At 40.5% G+C, this 18,935-nt stretch overlaps 1 protein-coding gene across 1 annotated transcript in view; it reads left to right on the top strand.

The window, feature by feature from the left end:
- Nucleotides 1–18,935, top strand: part of slc35f1 (solute carrier family 35 member F1) — a 103,722-nt gene that overhangs the window by 76,842 nt on the left and 7,945 nt on the right. Inside the window, exons 5-7 of the mRNA XM_053675547.1 lie at nucleotides 1,290–1,446; nucleotides 4,697–4,749; nucleotides 10,940–11,094. Coding sequence (XP_053531522.1) covers nucleotides 1,290–1,446; nucleotides 4,697–4,749; nucleotides 10,940–11,094 — 365 coding nt within the window. The remainder of the gene's footprint in view (nucleotides 1–1,289; nucleotides 1,447–4,696; nucleotides 4,750–10,939; nucleotides 11,095–18,935) is intronic.

Genomic DNA, 18,935 nt, shown 5'->3' with positions numbered 1-18,935 from the left:
TTTTCCTCACACTGACTGTGTGAGCTAGCGTTTGGCAGAACTGAGACCCGTCAGCCAATAAGACACGAGTATATCCACGTATTTTCCTGTAAACCCTGTCTGATTGGATTCGCCTCCGTTCACTGAAGATACAAAATTACACGCGGTCTTCTTATACTTCTTTTTACGTTCAGCTACGTAGTGACAAATCACTCCACGTGGAGAATTATTCGGGGCCTAAGAAAAAATCTTCGCGGCAAAAACGTGATTTATTTTAAAAACGCATTTGATTTAATATTGTTTTCTTAAAAATACATTTGTACCGCGAGTAACTTGATAAAACTCAAGTTTTCTAATAGGATTACATGACAATCACTCCGGGGTAATCCATCCATCCATTTTCCGTACCGGTCGCGGGGGAGCCTGGAGCCTATCCTAGGGAACTCAGGGCACAAAGCGGGGGACACCCTGGACAGTGTGTTAATCCATCTCAGGGCACAATCACACACACATTCACATACTACGGACAATTTGAAAACACCAATCAGCCTACAATGCATGTCTTTGGACTGAGGGAGGAAACCGGATTACCCGGAGGCAACCCCCGAAGCACAGAGAAAACATGCAAGCTCCACTCACACAGGCTGGAGAAGGGATTCAAACCCCCAGACCCGGAGGTATGAGGCAAACATGATAACCACTAAACCACAGTGCTGCCCCGGAGTAATTCATTCACTCAAAACAACCAAACTCACTAAAGTGGAACCAAAGTGTTCCTCATCATTTTGGTACACTATATAGGTACACTATATGCCAGAAGTATGTGGACACCTGACCACGGCCTTTACCCATGTATGTAGGCCTTCTCCAAACTTTCACCACGAATTTGGATGAACGCGATTTTTTTAGAATGTCTTTGTATACTTGTTACAATTACAATTTCTCTTCACTGGAGCTAAAAGGACCAAACCTGTTTTAGCATGACAATGCTCCTGTGCACAAAGTGAGCTCCATGACGATATGGTTTGCCAAGGGTGGAGTGGAAGAACTTGCCTGACCTCACTAATGCTCTTGTGGCTGAATGAACACAAATCCCCACAGCCACACTCCAAAATCTAGTAGAAAGCCTTCCCAGAAGAGTGGAGGTTATTACAAAAGCGAAGGGGGAACATATCTGCGATGGAATGTTCAATAAGCACATATAGGTGTGATGGTCAGGCGTCCACATACTTTTGGCCACACAGTGTGTGTCAGAGGAGAAGATGAATGTTCCTCATTGTAATTCTAACCTGTGATTCTTCACTCAACAGGGGACCATAAGCTGCTGGGAGACCTGCTGGTTCTGGCCGGTGCCACGCTATACGGCATCTCTAATGTGTGTGAGGAATTCATTGTGAAGAACCTGAGTCGTGTAGAGTTCCTGGGAATGATGGGCCTCTTCGGTTCCTTCTTCAGCGGCATCCAATTGTATGTGTCTCTCCTCAACATACACTCCATCCTTGCTGTTGCAAATCGTTGGCACCAAGACTCGACTGGCATAATCTTATATAGTCATATATAATCATATTTTAGCAAATAGCAGCATATTTTACATCAAAGCAGCATTTGATTTACAATGTGTTCCTCCTGTGAGGTCTCCATGTGCACATGGCGGTATATTCTGCCAGTCCCTGGTCAGGATGAGGTCATCCATGTGCCACATAATGGATTTTGCCCCTCAGCTGTGACTCAGCTTCCCCCTGTGGTCCTATTTCTGTCTCAGCCAGCTGGCTCTTGCTGGTACTAGCTGGAAGCATTTCCCAATCCTGATCCAAGAGGGATTGTCTTCCTCCCTAGTTGTTCTACCCATGAGCCAGAATGGGTTATTTGAATGCATCACATTCTTTAACAAGCTTCCAGAAGCTTCCAGTTGGAGCTTAGACCACCAGCCGCTCGCCTCCCCAGGGCGGCTCGCTGAATCGCTCACAAATACATCAACATCCAAATTTATGCTATATTTAAACACACCCCAGCAGGTCTGTTTACCCACGCCAACTGCTAACATGTTGGGTGTAATTACACCAAAATGTGATGAATTGTGAAAGAATTGCGGTTGCTGCACTTTCAGTTAATAAAGGTACCGGCTGTACTGTTCCTCGGTACCACCGAGGATACATCTTTTTATCATTTTAGAGTGTACAGTATACTTTGGAAATGTGAACACCTTTACAAGAAGGTAAATAATTGCATCTTAGGGACCAGCGATGTACCTTTTAAAGCTTAACGTGCACCTCTCCAGGAGAAAAACATACAAAGGAAAAGTACACTTTGGTACCATTTTTTCTAACAGTGTGAGTCTGCATTATCACTATCCCACTGTGTACCAATTGACGTCTTTGGGAATCCATTATTGGGTCAGCCTGGCCTAATTAAGTTGCACTTAATGAATTTGGATTCTAAATATAGATTTTATTTTCATCTATGTTAAGACCGTTAACACAGCGCACTCCAAACAGAGGGTGGTAAACGTTCTTTGTTGCTGAGGTGGTACGCTCTTGGATCTTTTGTACCTTTAGTTTGCATCTTCTACCTGAAATGGTGCATGGAGCGTGCCTTTAACGTTTTAGTCTAAGAGCTAATTAAGAGATGATCCGTAAAGTCCAATTATTGTAACTTAAATCATTTTTAACATACACTTCACTTTCTCTTTCTCACATTCATCACATTTTCAGTTGCATACAAAGTCAGGGATGAGCAAGCCATATATGTATTCGTTAGTCCACTGGGCAAGTACAAGCTTTACTGTTCTGCTTAGTTTTACATGTTGTGGGTGCTACGTAACCTAAATGACCAGGCTAAATGATCCGGAAGGTTCTGGTACTGTCAAACGGCCACATGAGCAGGGCCATCGATCAAGACCCTTAATTTCCCTTCTGCTCACCTCAATTGTAAGTCGCTTTGGATAAAAACATCTGCCAAATGACTTAAATAGTAATGTGAATTTCTCTGCTGAGCAGGTACGAATAAAAGATTAATAACCCAGACGTGAAATCTGCTTGTTCCATGCACCCAGACTACCGTAAAAGTACCGTACCAGCAATAAGGAAGGGTACATTTTTGAGAGTGTGGTTCTCAGAAATAGTGCCCTCTCAGATCTCAATGCCCTCCGGGTCTCCAGCACCTCTCACTTTGACGCACTTTACTCATTTTGACAATGGAATTAAACAGGAAGGGGTTTAGTGTATTGAGGATTGAAAGACCTTAGAGATTGATGAGACAGTCAACCAGGACAAGACCTTGTACAATATGGGCAGTTCACCTTTTCAGGGAGAACACTATAGTTGTTCTGATAATTACCCAGGTATTGTACAATGTCTTGTCCAATACCTGGGTAATTATCAGAACAACTATAGTTGTCTTTTCTACCTCCTCGAAAAGGTGAACTACCGACATCCCATTAAGATCTGGCACAGACTTCTCCATGTATTGTAATTAAGTCTTTGTGCTCACTGGGATAGACATTGTTACAGAATACAGAAGCTGAAAGTTCTGAGCTGAAGGGAATAGCAAAAATGCTTTCCTCCCTTCCTCTCTCATGATCGACTCTGGTGTAAAACAGATGAACGCGGAGCTGGAGGAGACATCTGAACACTTGTCTTTTGCCACTGCTCTTTCAATCTCTGCTGCCAGTCTTAGAGCTATTGAATATATCGATTGAATCCCTAGGGGTTTCGGAAGGTCAGAAGGTTTGACCACCTTCCAGTTCAATATTGGAGACTTGTCACCTTGTCTATTATAAGATCTCACACTGGTCAAAGCAAAACATATCACCAGGGATTTCTTCTCTGTTCTATTGAGTTCCCCCCATGGATGAGGTGAAAAGAATGGATTAAGGTTGTCCGTCACCACTCTTAGAAAAAAGGGCTCATCATCGGATGATCTTGGGATGGGTAACAGTTGTAGGAGTTCAATGTGGAATGTCTTCTGAAAGGGATAAACAAAAAAAAATTGTCTATGAATGTATATTTGCAGAAATCATTTTTAGGGGTTGGGCAGGGGCAGCTGCTGTGTTTGGGGGCACGATGGCTTAGTGGTTAGCACGTTTGGCACATACCTTCAGGGTTGTGGGTTTGAGTCCCACCACCGCCCTGTGTGTGTGGAGCTTGCATGTTCTCCCTGTGCCTCAGGGGTTTCCTCTGGGTACCCCGGGTTCCTCCCGGGCTGATTGGCGTTTCCAAATTGTCTGTAGTGTGTGAATGGGTGTGTGATTGTGCCCTGCGTTGGGATGGCACCCCGTCCAGGGTGTCCCCCGCGTTGTGCTCCGAGTCCACTGGGATAGGCTCCAGGCTCCTTGTGACCCTGTGCTTTATAACACCCAAGGTTGCTTTACAAAGTACACCAATAAACAAAAAAAGACTAATCATATTGTAACGAGGTTCTAAAAACGAATCCATGCAGTTTTGCTCTTTTGGGTCCCAACCAGAGATGGCTGTGACACTCTTCAGGACAATCATGACCTAGCTTGTATGAGGGTTTTCAAAATGAGCGGTTGTGTTTAGGCTATCTTTTAGTGGGATTTCGGCAACCAAACTGGCTATAGAAACCACCCCTTGTCTGAAAGAAAACAGTCTAAAGGCGCTTTCTTTCATTCCCTCCACCGTCAGATAATGTTTCACTCATGAGGGTATTTTTTTTTTTCATACTGATGCCTGAAATTGCTTTTTTTTTACTGTTTCAGAGCCATAATGGAACACAAGGAGCTGTTGAAGGTGCAGTGGGACTGGCAGATAGGTAAGATTCATACACACTATCCGTTTCTTAAATGGGGCAGCCACAGGAGAACAAGAGCGCTATAGGAGGCCAGGCTAATTAAAATCCTGTGTTTTTCTGTGTGTAGGTGGGTGGGGTGTTGCAGAAAGGCCTGATTGCCATTTTTGCTCTATTCTGCCCACCCTTATGCACACATACAGCACACATTTCCTTTCCCTGCTGCGTGAGATATTTTTTCTCTCAGCAGTGAGCTCAGGAGAGCTGTCACATGGTGCTACTGTTTCTGGGTAAGTGAGCTAGGCTGAAAGAAGACACAGTAGGAGCCTTTCCTCAGAGATATTGAGAAAACTGCGCAGTTAGCACAGCTTCCTCTCTGACCTCTTCGCATACCGCAACAGCTTTATTCAAAATGTCAAAATTATCTAGTGGCCTAATGCCGCATCATCGCTTACACCAATCTGGAATGATAAATGATTTTTGGCTGAGGCTCAGTATAGAGGTGGAGAAACTGTCATCCATGCCATATTTTCAGTGCCAAAGACAGCATTTGCGCATCATCTCAGGGGGGCATGGAGTTGTCACAGGGGCATTAGTGAATCTGGAGTTGCTCACAGGGCAGCTGTGTAAGCTATCGCTACTATCACAAGTGTAGAACCATGTGCTAGGAGAATAAGTGTCACCTCCCAAGACTGTGCTGGCCCAGAAAAATAATAAAGGCTTGATTCTGCATAATAATTGTAGTGGTCTGGGAAAACCCGTCACAAGTCAGTGTACATTTTGGAAAACAATCATGAAAATATGCTTTACAAATCATAAATGTATTTTACCAATGTATTTTGTGCTGGCTTTCTCTCTATGAAGATCATGTTGTATAAGGAGCAAGTTTAATTAATCACCATTAATTATCCAAAGAATCCTACAGGAACCTTTATTTACAAGAGTGTAGGGTCATGGTTAAGGGGTTAATGTTTAGGGTTTATGGAGTTTTTAAAATCAGAAACAAATACTACATGAATATACAGTTACACCACAGCGGTGTTGAGTTCTCGAATTTGTTTGGTCTGAAGGTGTTTATTCATTTTCTAGAACAGCAGCTCTGACAACAGATCTGGCTGGAAGACGAATCCGAGGTTTATGTTAACTCGCTCGCTCTACGTGGACGCTTTAACGGCGCCGTAACCCGGATTAACCGTTACTTTATATCTAATGAAGTCAGGCTCTGTGGTGTTAAAGGCCAGGAGATCGATGTTACATAGAACGAGGTGTATTCAACCCATCCTGCTGAAATCTCACGTCTTAATGTCTCATATCACATCCCACACAGACCACATTTTCCTTTTGAGCGAGAAAATTACTCCATGTACTGATTGTGAGAGTTAATGTCGACGTCTGAGACGATGCCCTGGAATATATATCTAAATTTGTAGTCATTAGCGACAGCGGATTTGAAAATTGTCCTGAATATTCATGATATTCAAATGCGTGCTGATGTCTCACAGGCTCGTGTCCGGAACTGTTCAAGTCTACAGATTCTCTGCCTTTCAGTCAGACAGGTGAAAATGCATCATTGTTCTAGTGCATTCTGTTGAAGAGATGAAGTTTAAGATGTGAGATGTTGTTGTTTGTTTTTTTAAGAATCTTTGAAGTGACTCTAAACGCTAAATCTCTAGCCTGAAACAGGGATTTGCAGAGAGGGACCGGTTTAACTGTAAAACCTCAATGGTAAATGGTCTGCACTTATATAGCGCTTTTATCCAAAGCGCATTACACTGTGTCTCATTCACCCATTCACACACACACTCACACACCAATGGTAGCAGAGCTGGCATGCAAGGCCATCCGGAGCAACTCGGGGTTCAGCGTCTTGCCCAAGGACACTTCGGCATGTGGAGTCACGTGGGCCGGGAGTCGAACCGCCAACCCTACGATTAGTGGACGACCCGCTCTACCACCTGATCCTTGCTATTTCTTGGAGCCATTGAGCTTTTTATTCCTGGACGTTTTTCCACTGATAGAACATATTTGTTTATGAAAATTGTCATTAGATTCAAGTTGATGTTATTTATACGCTACTTGTTTTTGAGTCATTGAGATTAAACCCATTCATCATACAGTAAGTGAACAATCAAACAGGATAATAACTAAATAACTAAGATGACTAAGAACTCAGTCATAAATGTATTAACTTTTGGTAATGTTGGGTTGTGGGTGAGTTTCTATCACCATTACAAAAAAAATAAATAAACAAACCCCTGACTATATAGTACGTCCCAGACCCCTTGGAGACCCTGGACCTCGCTTTGTGAATCATGAGACTAAAGCATTTTCCTCTGGGAATGGGATTAGCTTCTCCATCCAAAGAATCTCTCACAAACATTCTGTTGTGTCGTTCAGCCAGTCCTAAAACAGGGCATTTGGTACACCAACTCGCCAAAAGCTTAAATGCTGTTACAATCATAGCATCCCTGCAGCGGTTAGTCAGCAGCTCAGTACCATGGTGAACACCAGTAATTAGCCTACAACAGGGGTTCCAAGGCTTCAAGAACAACTGAATAAACAATATTAACGATTCAGAGAATAAGATCCGATTTATTTTGGATCTTTAATCATTTTGGCAATAGGTCCTAACAATCCCCCTATATATATATAACTGAACTAATTAGCGAGTTCAGTTATATTGAATCATTGCTGAGCTGAGGCCGTCCCGGATTTCGCAGCGAAATCAAACAAACTCCACAATATTCGGAGGAGCTTGCAATTTTGCAAAATTACCGCCGTTTTTTTTTCGCGCAGATTTGTGTGATGTCGCATTCAGACAAAGCCCTCTTCGATTTAGGTGCATCGAACATGAGTACAGCTAAAACCAACAAACATGACTTCGATAGACCGTGCGAAACAATTTTGCGCAATTACAATTTTGCCAATTCAAGTACTTTTCCACACAAAAAAAAAAGCACACAAAGCAAAATCAAACATTTTTGGCCACAACAGTCACAAAAAAAAAAAACCTCTCGGCAACATTCTGTACAGACTGAGTGACTCGAATGACAAAAAGAATTGTTTTGTGCATCTCTACATACTAGTTTCAGGATTATTGTTGTTTCTTTGCAAGGACAATGCATTATAAGTAGCTTCTCAATAGCTACAGTATCTAGAACTGCTGTTATACATAGTCTTGTCTTAATCAGGAAATGATTTTCTCACTCAGATAATGCTTTTTGATGGAGTAATATATATTTTCAGCCAAAAGAACCTACCTGGCAATATTCTTTTTAGTTCAGACTGAAATGCGAAGGCTGAAAAGAGGTTTGTATAAAAAGCAGGCATTCAAAAGGATCCCGATTGCTTTTAGTGAAATTGTGGAATTGGGAAATGGCCATGCTGGAGCGGCGGGCGCTTTGCAGTAGGTCTTTTCCACACGAGTGCTGTTTACGTTTCCGTCTCAAAGCAAAAAACCGCCATTATCCGTCTTCGGCCCTGTCGCGTCTTCGTCATCGTCATCCGTGGAAATAAAAGCCGTGTCCTTTACTGACGCACTTTGAAATGACTGTCTTGAGAAGGCCAGAAGATAATTTTATTATCTGAGACACTCAATCCTATTATGTTCGAAAGATGAGCAGAAAGTTTTCTGCAAAACAAAACGACCCAGCTGTCCTTCACGCTTCATGATATCAGTGACTTTTAAATATCACCCCTTTCGCAGATAAAAAAAATGTAAGTCATGTATTATATTTATTTGGCCTTTATCTTACTTCTCTTCGTGAGTAAAGGTTACGACTTAGCACTTAAGCTTTGTAAATATGAAACAAAAAAGGGGGGGGGGGGGTGACGTAGGGGAGTTTTGTACGCCTATTTCTATGTGGTTTCTCTTACTCAGGCCCCCGTGAATGAGCAATATCACAACCGGTGGTCAGCAACAAACAAACACCGATATCCTCACATAGACACAAAATAAATATTCTAGCGCTACATGCGCGCACTTTCAACAATCATTAATAATTCGATTGTAGATGGTAAATCGTGTTAGACTTACTAAATGTTGCAACACCCGCTTCCAGTGCGTAGTCTCAGATAATAATATTCTCTGCTGATTTTGCACAGCTATAGTGTTTTGGGAGATCGACCTTGTGTCTTTCTATTTATGAAAACACTCATCATGGTCAATCGACTTTTCATGGCCACTAAGGACATGTTTTTTTTTTCCATGCTTGACATATTTTCTCTCACGCTGACTAAAAAGTTTGCAACAAAAGCAAAACGTAACATCCTCACTTACTGGATAAACGAGCCATGGCTTTTTCAGTATCTCCCCATTTACTATAGTGTGAGTGTAATGACACAGAAAATTTGTGCACTCTGTCCTTGCAAAAAAGAAAAAAAGAAAGAAAAAAAATCGATTCCTTTGACTCAATATGTTTCTCTATGTATGAAATTGTCTCAAAGTTGTTAAGGAATTGTTGTTGACCGTTTACCAGGATCTTTCAAATTTTCACCACCATGTAATGTGAGTGGACATTGAGAATGCGCTCTGGAAAAGGGGCAAATACTAACGTTACCGTCTCCTGTTTCGACAGTTTCACTTGTTTCGACACCGTTAACCTGAACTAGCGCCAGTAAGGTACCGTAGGCTTGTGAGGGTTGGGGCTGGGGCTGGAGCGTTCACACATTTCTCAGCTGTTTGCTATGTATCCAGAGCATACTCACAGAGAACTTGGGGACATCCTGTATTCTGCCACCCAAGTTCAAGCTGGCAGGATAGAAAAGAAATAAGTCTTATATACAGTACTGTACATTACAGCACAGTGAAATGTTTTTCTTCGCATATGCTGCCCCTGGAGCAGATAGAGTTAAGGGTCTTGCTCAAGGGCCCAGCAGTGGCAGCTTGGCAGTGTTGGGAGTTGAACCCCTGACCTTCTGATCAGTAACCCAGAGCCTTAACCATTATAACCGTACACTTTGGTACTGGTCAGAAAGTTTGTTTTAAAAAAAGATTTTGGTACTGCCCTTGCTCAAGTGACGCTCTATGCGATTGACTAGTTTGCCTAAATGCATGCGCCAGCCCTGATCTTACTAATAATTGAGAAAAAACATAATGAACATAATGTTTACGTATGCATTTGAACACTTTGCTCACAGTAGACTTGTGTTATGGAAATCGACTTATCGGACATTTTGAATCAGTATAAACAAATGAATTATTTTACTGCTGCAAGTGTGTTATAGGGTTAGTCGGGACACTGTTGGGTTTCTGTGTGTAGAGTATCGGGACTCTGTTTAGCTGCTGTTGAGTAGAACGATGGGAAAGGGGAAGAGTTTGAGCCCCTTGCTGACAAGCAGTTCACACGTCTCCACAATAACATTGGTACACAGATAAAAACAGACATCACAGCAGCCCCGCCCCCACCCCCTTTATAGCGCTTTGGATAAAAGCGCTATATTAAGTGCAGACCGTTTATCATTTATCATGTTCTTCCAGTAAAATGCTACTAAATGTCTTGTCAATCATTTTAGTGTGATGACCTGATAATGATAAACTTACAGGATTTAAACTCAAAGCACATATCTCAGGGCTCACTGGAACTGGTTTTGAGATCTGGGATGTTTCGGTTACACCTGTTCACCTTTTCACGGCTGACATTCGTATGCATTACCCAGTTGTACTGGATCCCAGTATCTGTTTCTTAAACCAATTTCCCAGACCATTTTACAAGCTTGAAGTCTTCTTGTCCTATTGGCAATTTCTTACAATTTTCGAAATGTAAGAAAAGTTTCTGATTTTCTAATGTGAAGCATTTATTTCTGGCAAGGAGCCAACGGAGTAAGACGATTTAAAGCACAATAAGAAAAGCAAATGGCACAATAAGAAGTAATAGATCAATTGGCCCATGCTTAAGATGTTTTTACTCGCTAAGATCACAGACGGAAAAGAAAAATCTATTTTGACAAAAGCAGTGAAATATTATTTATTTGTTTTGGTGTTTTTAGAGAACAGTTAAAGAAGATATATTGCAAATTTATTTTCGAAAAAATATATATATATACAGAGTGATTTCTTGCTTCTGCCTGTAGTGTATTCCTGAAAGCTGAAAGAACAAAAACCTTTGAGAACCCCTGCTTTACAACATCATGAGCTTCAGATTTGCCCTTGAGTCAGTGTATTTGTCAGTGATGAAGAGCTGGAACTGACGGAGTGCTCTGTGTCTGTCTGTAGGGTTACTGTACATCGGCTTTAGTGCCTGTATGTTTGGCCTGTACAGCTTCATGCCTGTGGTGATCAAAAGGACCAGCGCCACAACGGTCAACCTGTCTCTGCTCACTGCTGACCTGTACAGCTTCTTCTGCGGCCTCTTTCTATTTCAGTACAAGGTGAGTGGGGTCTTTATGTGTGTGTGTGTGTGTGTGTGTGTGTGTGTGTGTGTGTGTGTTTTCCTTGTTCTTGTCAATCAGCACAATGCCTTCATCAAAGATTTTTATTTCTTTTTTGCTTTGTCCTGGTTTGACTAAAGGACTTCTTTATGTATCGTATCAATCCGTCTGGCTGATGGGCGATAGTGACATGCAGAGTGTTTTGAAGATTGAGCAGATATTCTTGTGGGTGACCCGGTACTCCAAGGTTTTCAGAAAGCTTGTCTTGCCCTTGACTCTTTCAAATGGATTCAGAGGAAGATGCTGTTTGCTTGTTCAGTCTGCTTTCTTTAAAAAAAAAAAAAAAAAAAAAAAAAAAAAAAAAAAAAAAACAACTCCGTCTGGAGGACTTTTTCTTTGCCCCGGTTGTTTTTGTCTTGGCGTCCTTGGAGGTCCGAGCACTGAAAAGCTGTTCTGTTCTATGTTTCCTGTAACAAAGCTACATGATGGCATCTTCAGTGCAGATAAAGCAGCATTAGACCAAAAGGTTTTATCATGATGAATGTGAGATTTATACTTTAAAAGGAAAAAAAAGAAAAGAAAAAAAGATGAGAATCAGAAAGGATGTGAGAAGACAAACAAGAAAATTCACTTTGCTTCGTGAAATTTAACCTCACAAGTTCTCAAACCTCAAAAGCAAGAGCAAATCGAAAACACGAGATCGGGCAATGCTATCTTATATTAAAAAAAAAAAAAAAAAACAACCCCAAAAACGGAAATAATCATTATTCACCCCAAAAATTAGCCATTTTTTTAGATTGTCCATCATTTTTGTGGTTATTGTGGTGACTCTGAGATATGCCTTACGATATATTGAAACTATAATGGACGCGTGATGTGTCACAGTTAAATGCTCAACCAATGAAGTGGGTTTTAGTCACGTAACGTCCCAAAACACGTTTCTTAAGCTTCTTTAATTAATTAATTAATTTTTTAGCTGATTGCCTTCTGTATTTCTAGATGTTCTCATGTTAGAGCATGACATTTACTGCCTAATTTAAAAATACGACATTCATACATATATTTTTTTAAAATAGGGTTTTATTGAATAGAAAAAAATGAACCCAAGCATCTCAAATGAGTCTTAAAAGACATGACATTACATGTGAATATTTAACAATATTTTCCCTGGCCATCTCGTGCACTAAATAGATCTATAACCGTCTTATTATTTCCTGTGTAGTGAGCACATTTAGACTCCTTTAAGTAAGACTTGTGATGAAGCTGAGAATCGATTTTTCTCTGCTTACTGCTGTGAATATTTCCGATTTTAGCCCCAAGCCAGACAGACAGATAAATATGATGGTCGCTGTTTTTGTTTGATATGTTCTGGTATGTCCAGGAGAAATAATGGGGGGGAAAAACAGCTGCATACAATTACTGAACGAGTAACATAAACTGCAGGAACTCTATTCATCTGTCGAATAAATTGGAAGATTTCTCGCTTCATCAGTTGCATGATGGAGGTTCGAAGTGGCGTAATTACTGCATAGTCATCTCTTCACAGCGAGCATTCATTCCTGCATCCCCATTAAAAGTTTTAATGCGCAGTCTTATTGACTTTAGATTAAATAGAGGAAGTTTTATGAAAGTGATGGTGGGAATGAGGTTGATAATTGAACAGTCATTATTGCACTACAACCCCCAATACAAACCCCCAAACAAGTTGGGACGCTGTGTATAAATGTAAATAATTCTAAATAAAAACAGATTGCAGTGATTTGCAAATTTGCAAGAAACAGCTGGAGGAACATTTTGCAACTAATTAGGTTAATTGGGTACAGGTCAGTAAGATGATTGGGAATATAAAGAGTATTTTAGAGAGGCAGAGGCTCTCAGAAGTAAAGATGGGATGGAATCTGGATGGAAGCAGACGTTGCTCTAAAACCTGTGTATACCTTTCAGCATTGATGGTGCCTGTCCAGATGTGCAAGCTGTACATTGCATAGGCACTAATGCACCCCCATACCACCAGAGATGCAGGCTTTTGAACTGAGCGCTGATAAAAAGCCGGGCGATCCCTCTCCTCTTTAGTCCTCTGTAGTTAAGAGGACATGGCGTCCATGGTTTCCAAAAAGAACAGACCACAGAACAGTTTTCCACTTTGCCTCAGTCCATTTTAATTGAGCTTTGGCCCAGAGAAGATGGCGGTGTTTCTGGATCATGTTCACATATGGCTTCTTCTTTGCATGATAGAGCTTTAACCAGCATTTGTGGACGGCACGGTGAACTGTGTTCACAGATACTGAGTTCTGGAGGTGTTTCTGAGCCCATGCAGTGATTTCCATTACAGAATCAGGCCTGTTTTTAACGCAGTGCCGCCTGAGAGCCCGAAGATCACGGGCATGCGGTATTGATTTTCACCCACGTCCCTTGCGCACAGAGATTTCTCCAGAATCTCGGAATCTTTTGATGATATTATGTACTGTAGATGAAGAGATATTCAGAGTCTTCGCAATTTTACGTTGAGGAACATTATTCTGAAATTGTTCCACAAATTGTAGACGCAGTTTTTCGCAGATTGGTGAACCTCTCTCCCACCTTTACTTCTAAAAGACTCTCTAAGATCCTCTTTTTATGCCCAATCATCTTACTGACCTGTTCCCAATCAACCTCCAGCTCTTTCTTTTTACTAACAGTTATTTTTACAGCCTTGTGTTGCCCCGTCCCGACTTTTTTTCGAGACGTCTTACGGCCATCAAATTCAAAATGACCTTCTTTTTTATTTTCTTAAAACGGTACATTTCCTCAGTTTAAACATATGATGTGTTTTCTATGTTCTGTTGTGAATGACATACGGGTTTATGAGATTTACAAATCATTGCATTTTGTTTTTATTTACATTTTACCCAGCGTCCCAACGTTTTTGGAATTGGGATTGTACGTTCATCCTCTATTCGAGAAAGTGCTTTGGGAGAAAGTGCTTGCGTCCCTGTGCACTGAGGTGGAAGTGCCGCTTTAAGCAGACCTTGGGAATAATTCATACCGTTGCCCTTTGTGTGTATTAGGGCACAACAAGCCCGGTGTGTCCTGAGCAGAGTGACTGGAGATTACCTCTGTGCAACAAGGCTCGGCTGAAATGCGGCTCATCCATTTCAATTCGCAGACGTTCAGTTGCACTGTGACCGTCAGCTGAATGCCAAAGTTGTTCCTGGTGTGATTAGGCATTCTCTCTGCATCTGGTATTGTTGGCCATGAGCCTCATCTAAATTAAAGAGAAAAATAAGCCAGACTCTTCTCACTCTGGTCCTTGGAGTGTGTCGCATTAAGACAAACCATTTTTCAAACCTCCACCATGTCCTGAATACATATGGACCCATATATGCCAACGTTCCTGACTGATCCTCTTGTGGTAAAGGACCGTATGCAGAGATGTGCTCTTAGATTTATTTTTTTCTCCTTTTTTAGTAATCTCCAGATAAAATAAACACTAATTCCCTCAGTAGCATACTGAGATGCAACCGAGGCAGTCTAGACGCTGATACAGCAGAGTAAAAACTCCGCTGACCTCTTAACAACTTGAAATAGAGCTGTGATGTATGTGCAGTGTGCAGGTTTGTACTACTTTCTACATACAAGGTCGTACAGATGCTAAAGCTTTAACGTTGATAACGCTTTCAACACAGCTGTAGGGTCGTATTCAGAAAACGTTCAAACTTACATCAGTGTTTATGCAGGGAAATTTAGAGTTGAGTTTCATAGGTGCTTACGTTGATTTTCTGGCATTTGCATTTAACCCTGAAAAAGTCAGGGGATAGAAAATGTGGACTGAAGAGGCAGAACACTTCTATGTAATATTATGGAACTGGCAACCAGGAAGCCATTTAAAAAGAAAGAAAGAAAAAGAAAGATTAACACAATGATTAATGGCAGTCTAGTATATTGCCGATATACTGCGGTGTGAATAATCCTAATTCTAATGATCACATTCATCACTGAAAATTTGGCTTTCATTTAACAATATGGCTTCGTACGCTTATAAAATAGCACGTGATCCAGCACTGATACGTCCTACAACTAAAAGTACAGCAGAAAGTGTGAAGCTTAGACTGGGCTGAAAAGGAATTGCAGAAAGTGACTAGACAGGACACAGAGTTATGCCTTGATACTAATGTGCACAATTTTGCACAATTTTGGTATTACAGTGCCCTCCATTTAATGGCGACATTGGTAAATATTTGTCTTTATTGTTGAACCTTTTGATCTTTTGTTAAAAAAAAAAATTCACAAAAATACTCTGCTCTCATGGATATCAAACAATTGCAAACACAACACAGGTTTATCCAAAAAAAAAAAAAAAACTTTGTTAAATATAGGTGTGCAACAATTATTGGCACCCTTTTATTCAATACTTTGTGCTACCTCACTTTGCCAAGATAACAGCTCTGAGTCTTCTCCTATAATGCCTGATGAGGTTGGAGAACACATGGCGAGGGATCTGAGACGTTCCGCCATACAGGATCTCTCCAGATCCTTCACATTTCGAGGTGCACGCTGGTTCAAAATTATACCAAGCTAAATTCCTTGTTCTAACCCATTGTTATGAATGATTAAGGGAATTTGGCCTATGTGTTACCTCATATTTATACCCCTGTGAAACAGGAAGTCATGGTTGAACAATTTCCTGTTCCAAGTCACCCAGGTGTACAAATTTTTATTTTTTTAAAATATCAATGGGAATATACTTCAAATATATTTTTCTTATACAAACTCATAGGGGTGCCAATAACTGTTCCACACCTACATTTAAGAAAGCTTTTTTAACAAAGGTTTTAAATAAACCTGTGTTGTGTTTGCAATTGTTTGAATTCGCTGCAGCGAAGAACCCTTAACTATCCAAAGACCCCTTGAGGAACCCTTTTTTCTAAATATATATATATATATATATATTTTTAAATGGCTGTCCATCTGGTGAACCATTAAAAGTTCTCTGCAGAGTGAAGAACTCAATCAAATCTATCCAAAGGAACCTTGAGGAACTCTACACACACACACACACACACACACAAACACACAAACAGAGAGAGAGAGAGAGAGCGCTTTCCAGCGGGAAATGTGCTTGTGAGGCTTCACTGACATCAGCAGGTACATTAATATTCATGTAACCTATGAAGCTGCTGGTGGTTTTGGTTCGAAAGGTCTCCTGTTAGTTCAGGAATTCATTTCATACCGGTTCCTGGCGCAAAGCACCAGCTGTGATGGATGGATGCAAATATTGCTGTGGAAATTAATGCCACAACGCGTTAGAAATCAGTGCGGGATCATGAATATGCATTTATGTGTCGCATTGAAAATGGACGACGCTGTCTGATGAGAAATGAAGAGTTGGCTCAGGTGTGAGTGTTTTGTTTTGTGTCTGATGTTGATGCATGGCTCAGTGGTTTGTGATGTCCTTGCTACTTCCTGTTCTCCTCTCTGGATGCCGTGAAAGCGACGGTCGTGTATGAAAACAATTTTTCGATAGCTCCTGACGTCGGACATGACCTTAAAGCTAAAAGGATGACCTATTCTGTGCGCTCAGTAAACAACCTGTTGCTCGGATAGATATGTAGATCTTCCGGCATACAACCCTAGAGCGTGGTGTTAATGAGGCTGTAAGCTTCTGCGTGTTCGCCGTCGAGTGTGTCTGGTTCATAATGATTATGTGAATGACTCTGGCAGTAATAATCATATTGTGCAGTGAGAGTGTGAAATGAGCTCGCTGCTGTAATTCTCCGTCCTCGCTGGGGCTTTAATACAGCACTTTAAATACCATCCTGACCAAATTGGCCCCTAATCATAATTCATATTCCTAAGCAAAGTTCAGCTGAGGTTGTTAACTACGCACTGGTCTTTTTGAATCGGCGAACCTTTTTAAGAAACAGATGCAGTTTAAGAGTCAGACCGCCGTATAAACGACGTGCGGCGCATGCATTACAGCAGGACAGAACATTACAGGACCGTTCAGGCTGAACAGAACGGAAAGAGTAACAGACGTTCACTAGACGCTAGCCCAGTGTCTCTCAATGTATTTAATATTTCTCATTACTCCACAGCGGTGTTGAATTCTTGAGTCTGATTGGTCGGATTTTCTATAACAGGAGCTCTGACAGGAGCACATGAAATTGATATCACAGGTTTATATTAATGCTCTCGTTCTAATACGTGGTTGTTTCAATGGTAACAGGTCGTTCGCAGGGACTTGTACGGTTGACAGTCCACAAGATCTAAGTCTGATGTTTAACGGATTAAAGAAACGTTTTATTTAACAGAGGAAAATATCTAAACAATGATATTTTGTTTGCTAATGGTTGGCAAATTGATGTGGTGTAAAAGGAATAAAAGTCTTTGTTACATGTAGGGCTGCGACTAGCGATTATTTTCATAATCGATTAGTCGGCCGATTATTTTTTCGATTAATCGGATGGGGGGGGTGCAGACTTTCAGTACCATTTTTTTGTTTATTTTAAATAAAATCCACAAACGGGGTGTTACAAATATAAACTTCGGACTAAAACTTCACACAACTGTTTGTCCAAAACAGAAAAGAACCCAACACACACACACACACCAGAATATATATTATTTATTTATTTTAGTTTATATTATATATAAGTGTTTATGCTTATATATTAAATTATTATTTTTTTAATGGATGCACGAAAAGATATTAATATGGTAGATATTTTTTATATATTATAATTTGAGATATTTCCCAATTGCACCTTATTTTCAAAATTTTATGTTTCGAGAGAAAGAATCAAGAATTCCAGAGAAAAAATTTAAAAGATACTTCACCCAAAACATGTTTGGATCTCATTTGTGTATGTAATTTGAGTGAGTAAATCCATCTACATGCTTTTTTACAACAGTAATTCCTTTCTAGAAGATATAACTTTTACATACTTACTAGGTGGCAAAAAAAAAAAAAAAAAAAAAAAAAAAAACCTCCAAAACTCTGCACTTTATAGTCTTGAAAATGCAGTAATTGGAATTGTAATCTCATACATTTTGGGGGGGTTTTTGTGTTTTTTTTTTTTAGACTGTATGATATTTTCCACCATTGCATACTGTTGCCATACGGCAACAATTTACCAACTAATCCCCTCCCCCATCCAATCTATAGAAGTATTTTGTAAATGTATGTAAATGAACATTGATGTAAATGTAATAATTCATGCAGTAACGGGTTATCCGACATGGATGCCGAAATTTACAGTTTAACCACAGTATTTAGAAATTTGACTACTTGTTATGGCAGTACGAGAAAACTGCTTTTTCTGCTTTCCCAGTTAAAGTAACATTCAAACCAAACACGAATAAAATTCAGCATGTGGAAAAGCCAGCTCGGTGATGGGGAAAAGACGTAAGACGTGAAAGACGTATATTTGCTTCTGGTAGCGGTTGAAGTGGGTGGGACTGTGGCCTCTTTGGTCAGTACAAAATGTAGCCGCTGCTTATTATTAATTAGCGGCCACACCAGACATTCGCCTCGCTGTTTCCTTACTGTTACTTTAAAAAAAACAACAACATTTAAGTAACCCACAAACATGTGCTATTCTAATTAACTCTCTGTCTGCTAGCACTTTCTTGTTAGCAACGTTAGCATGTCTGCTTAAGATTCTGTTGCCAAAGCAACAAAAATGACATCACTGTGCGTTTACTTTCAGCTTTAATGTGTCTCTAGGATATAAGAAGACGAGTTGTCGTAGGCTACCAGAGATAATAAAGATCAATAAAATCTGCTCCAATTAGATAAGAACCCAAAGAGCCAAATTAATCTTATTTAAAACTTCACCGGGGAGCTTGAGTAAGCACCGACG

The sequence above is a fragment of the Ictalurus punctatus genome, chromosome 25, assembly GCF_001660625.3.
Source record: "Ictalurus punctatus breed USDA103 chromosome 25, Coco_2.0, whole genome shotgun sequence".
Lineage (NCBI taxonomy): Eukaryota > Metazoa > Chordata > Actinopteri > Siluriformes > Ictaluridae > Ictalurus > Ictalurus punctatus.
The sequence above is the reverse complement of the archived record's forward strand: the minus strand, read 5'-3'. Positions and strand labels throughout refer to the sequence as shown.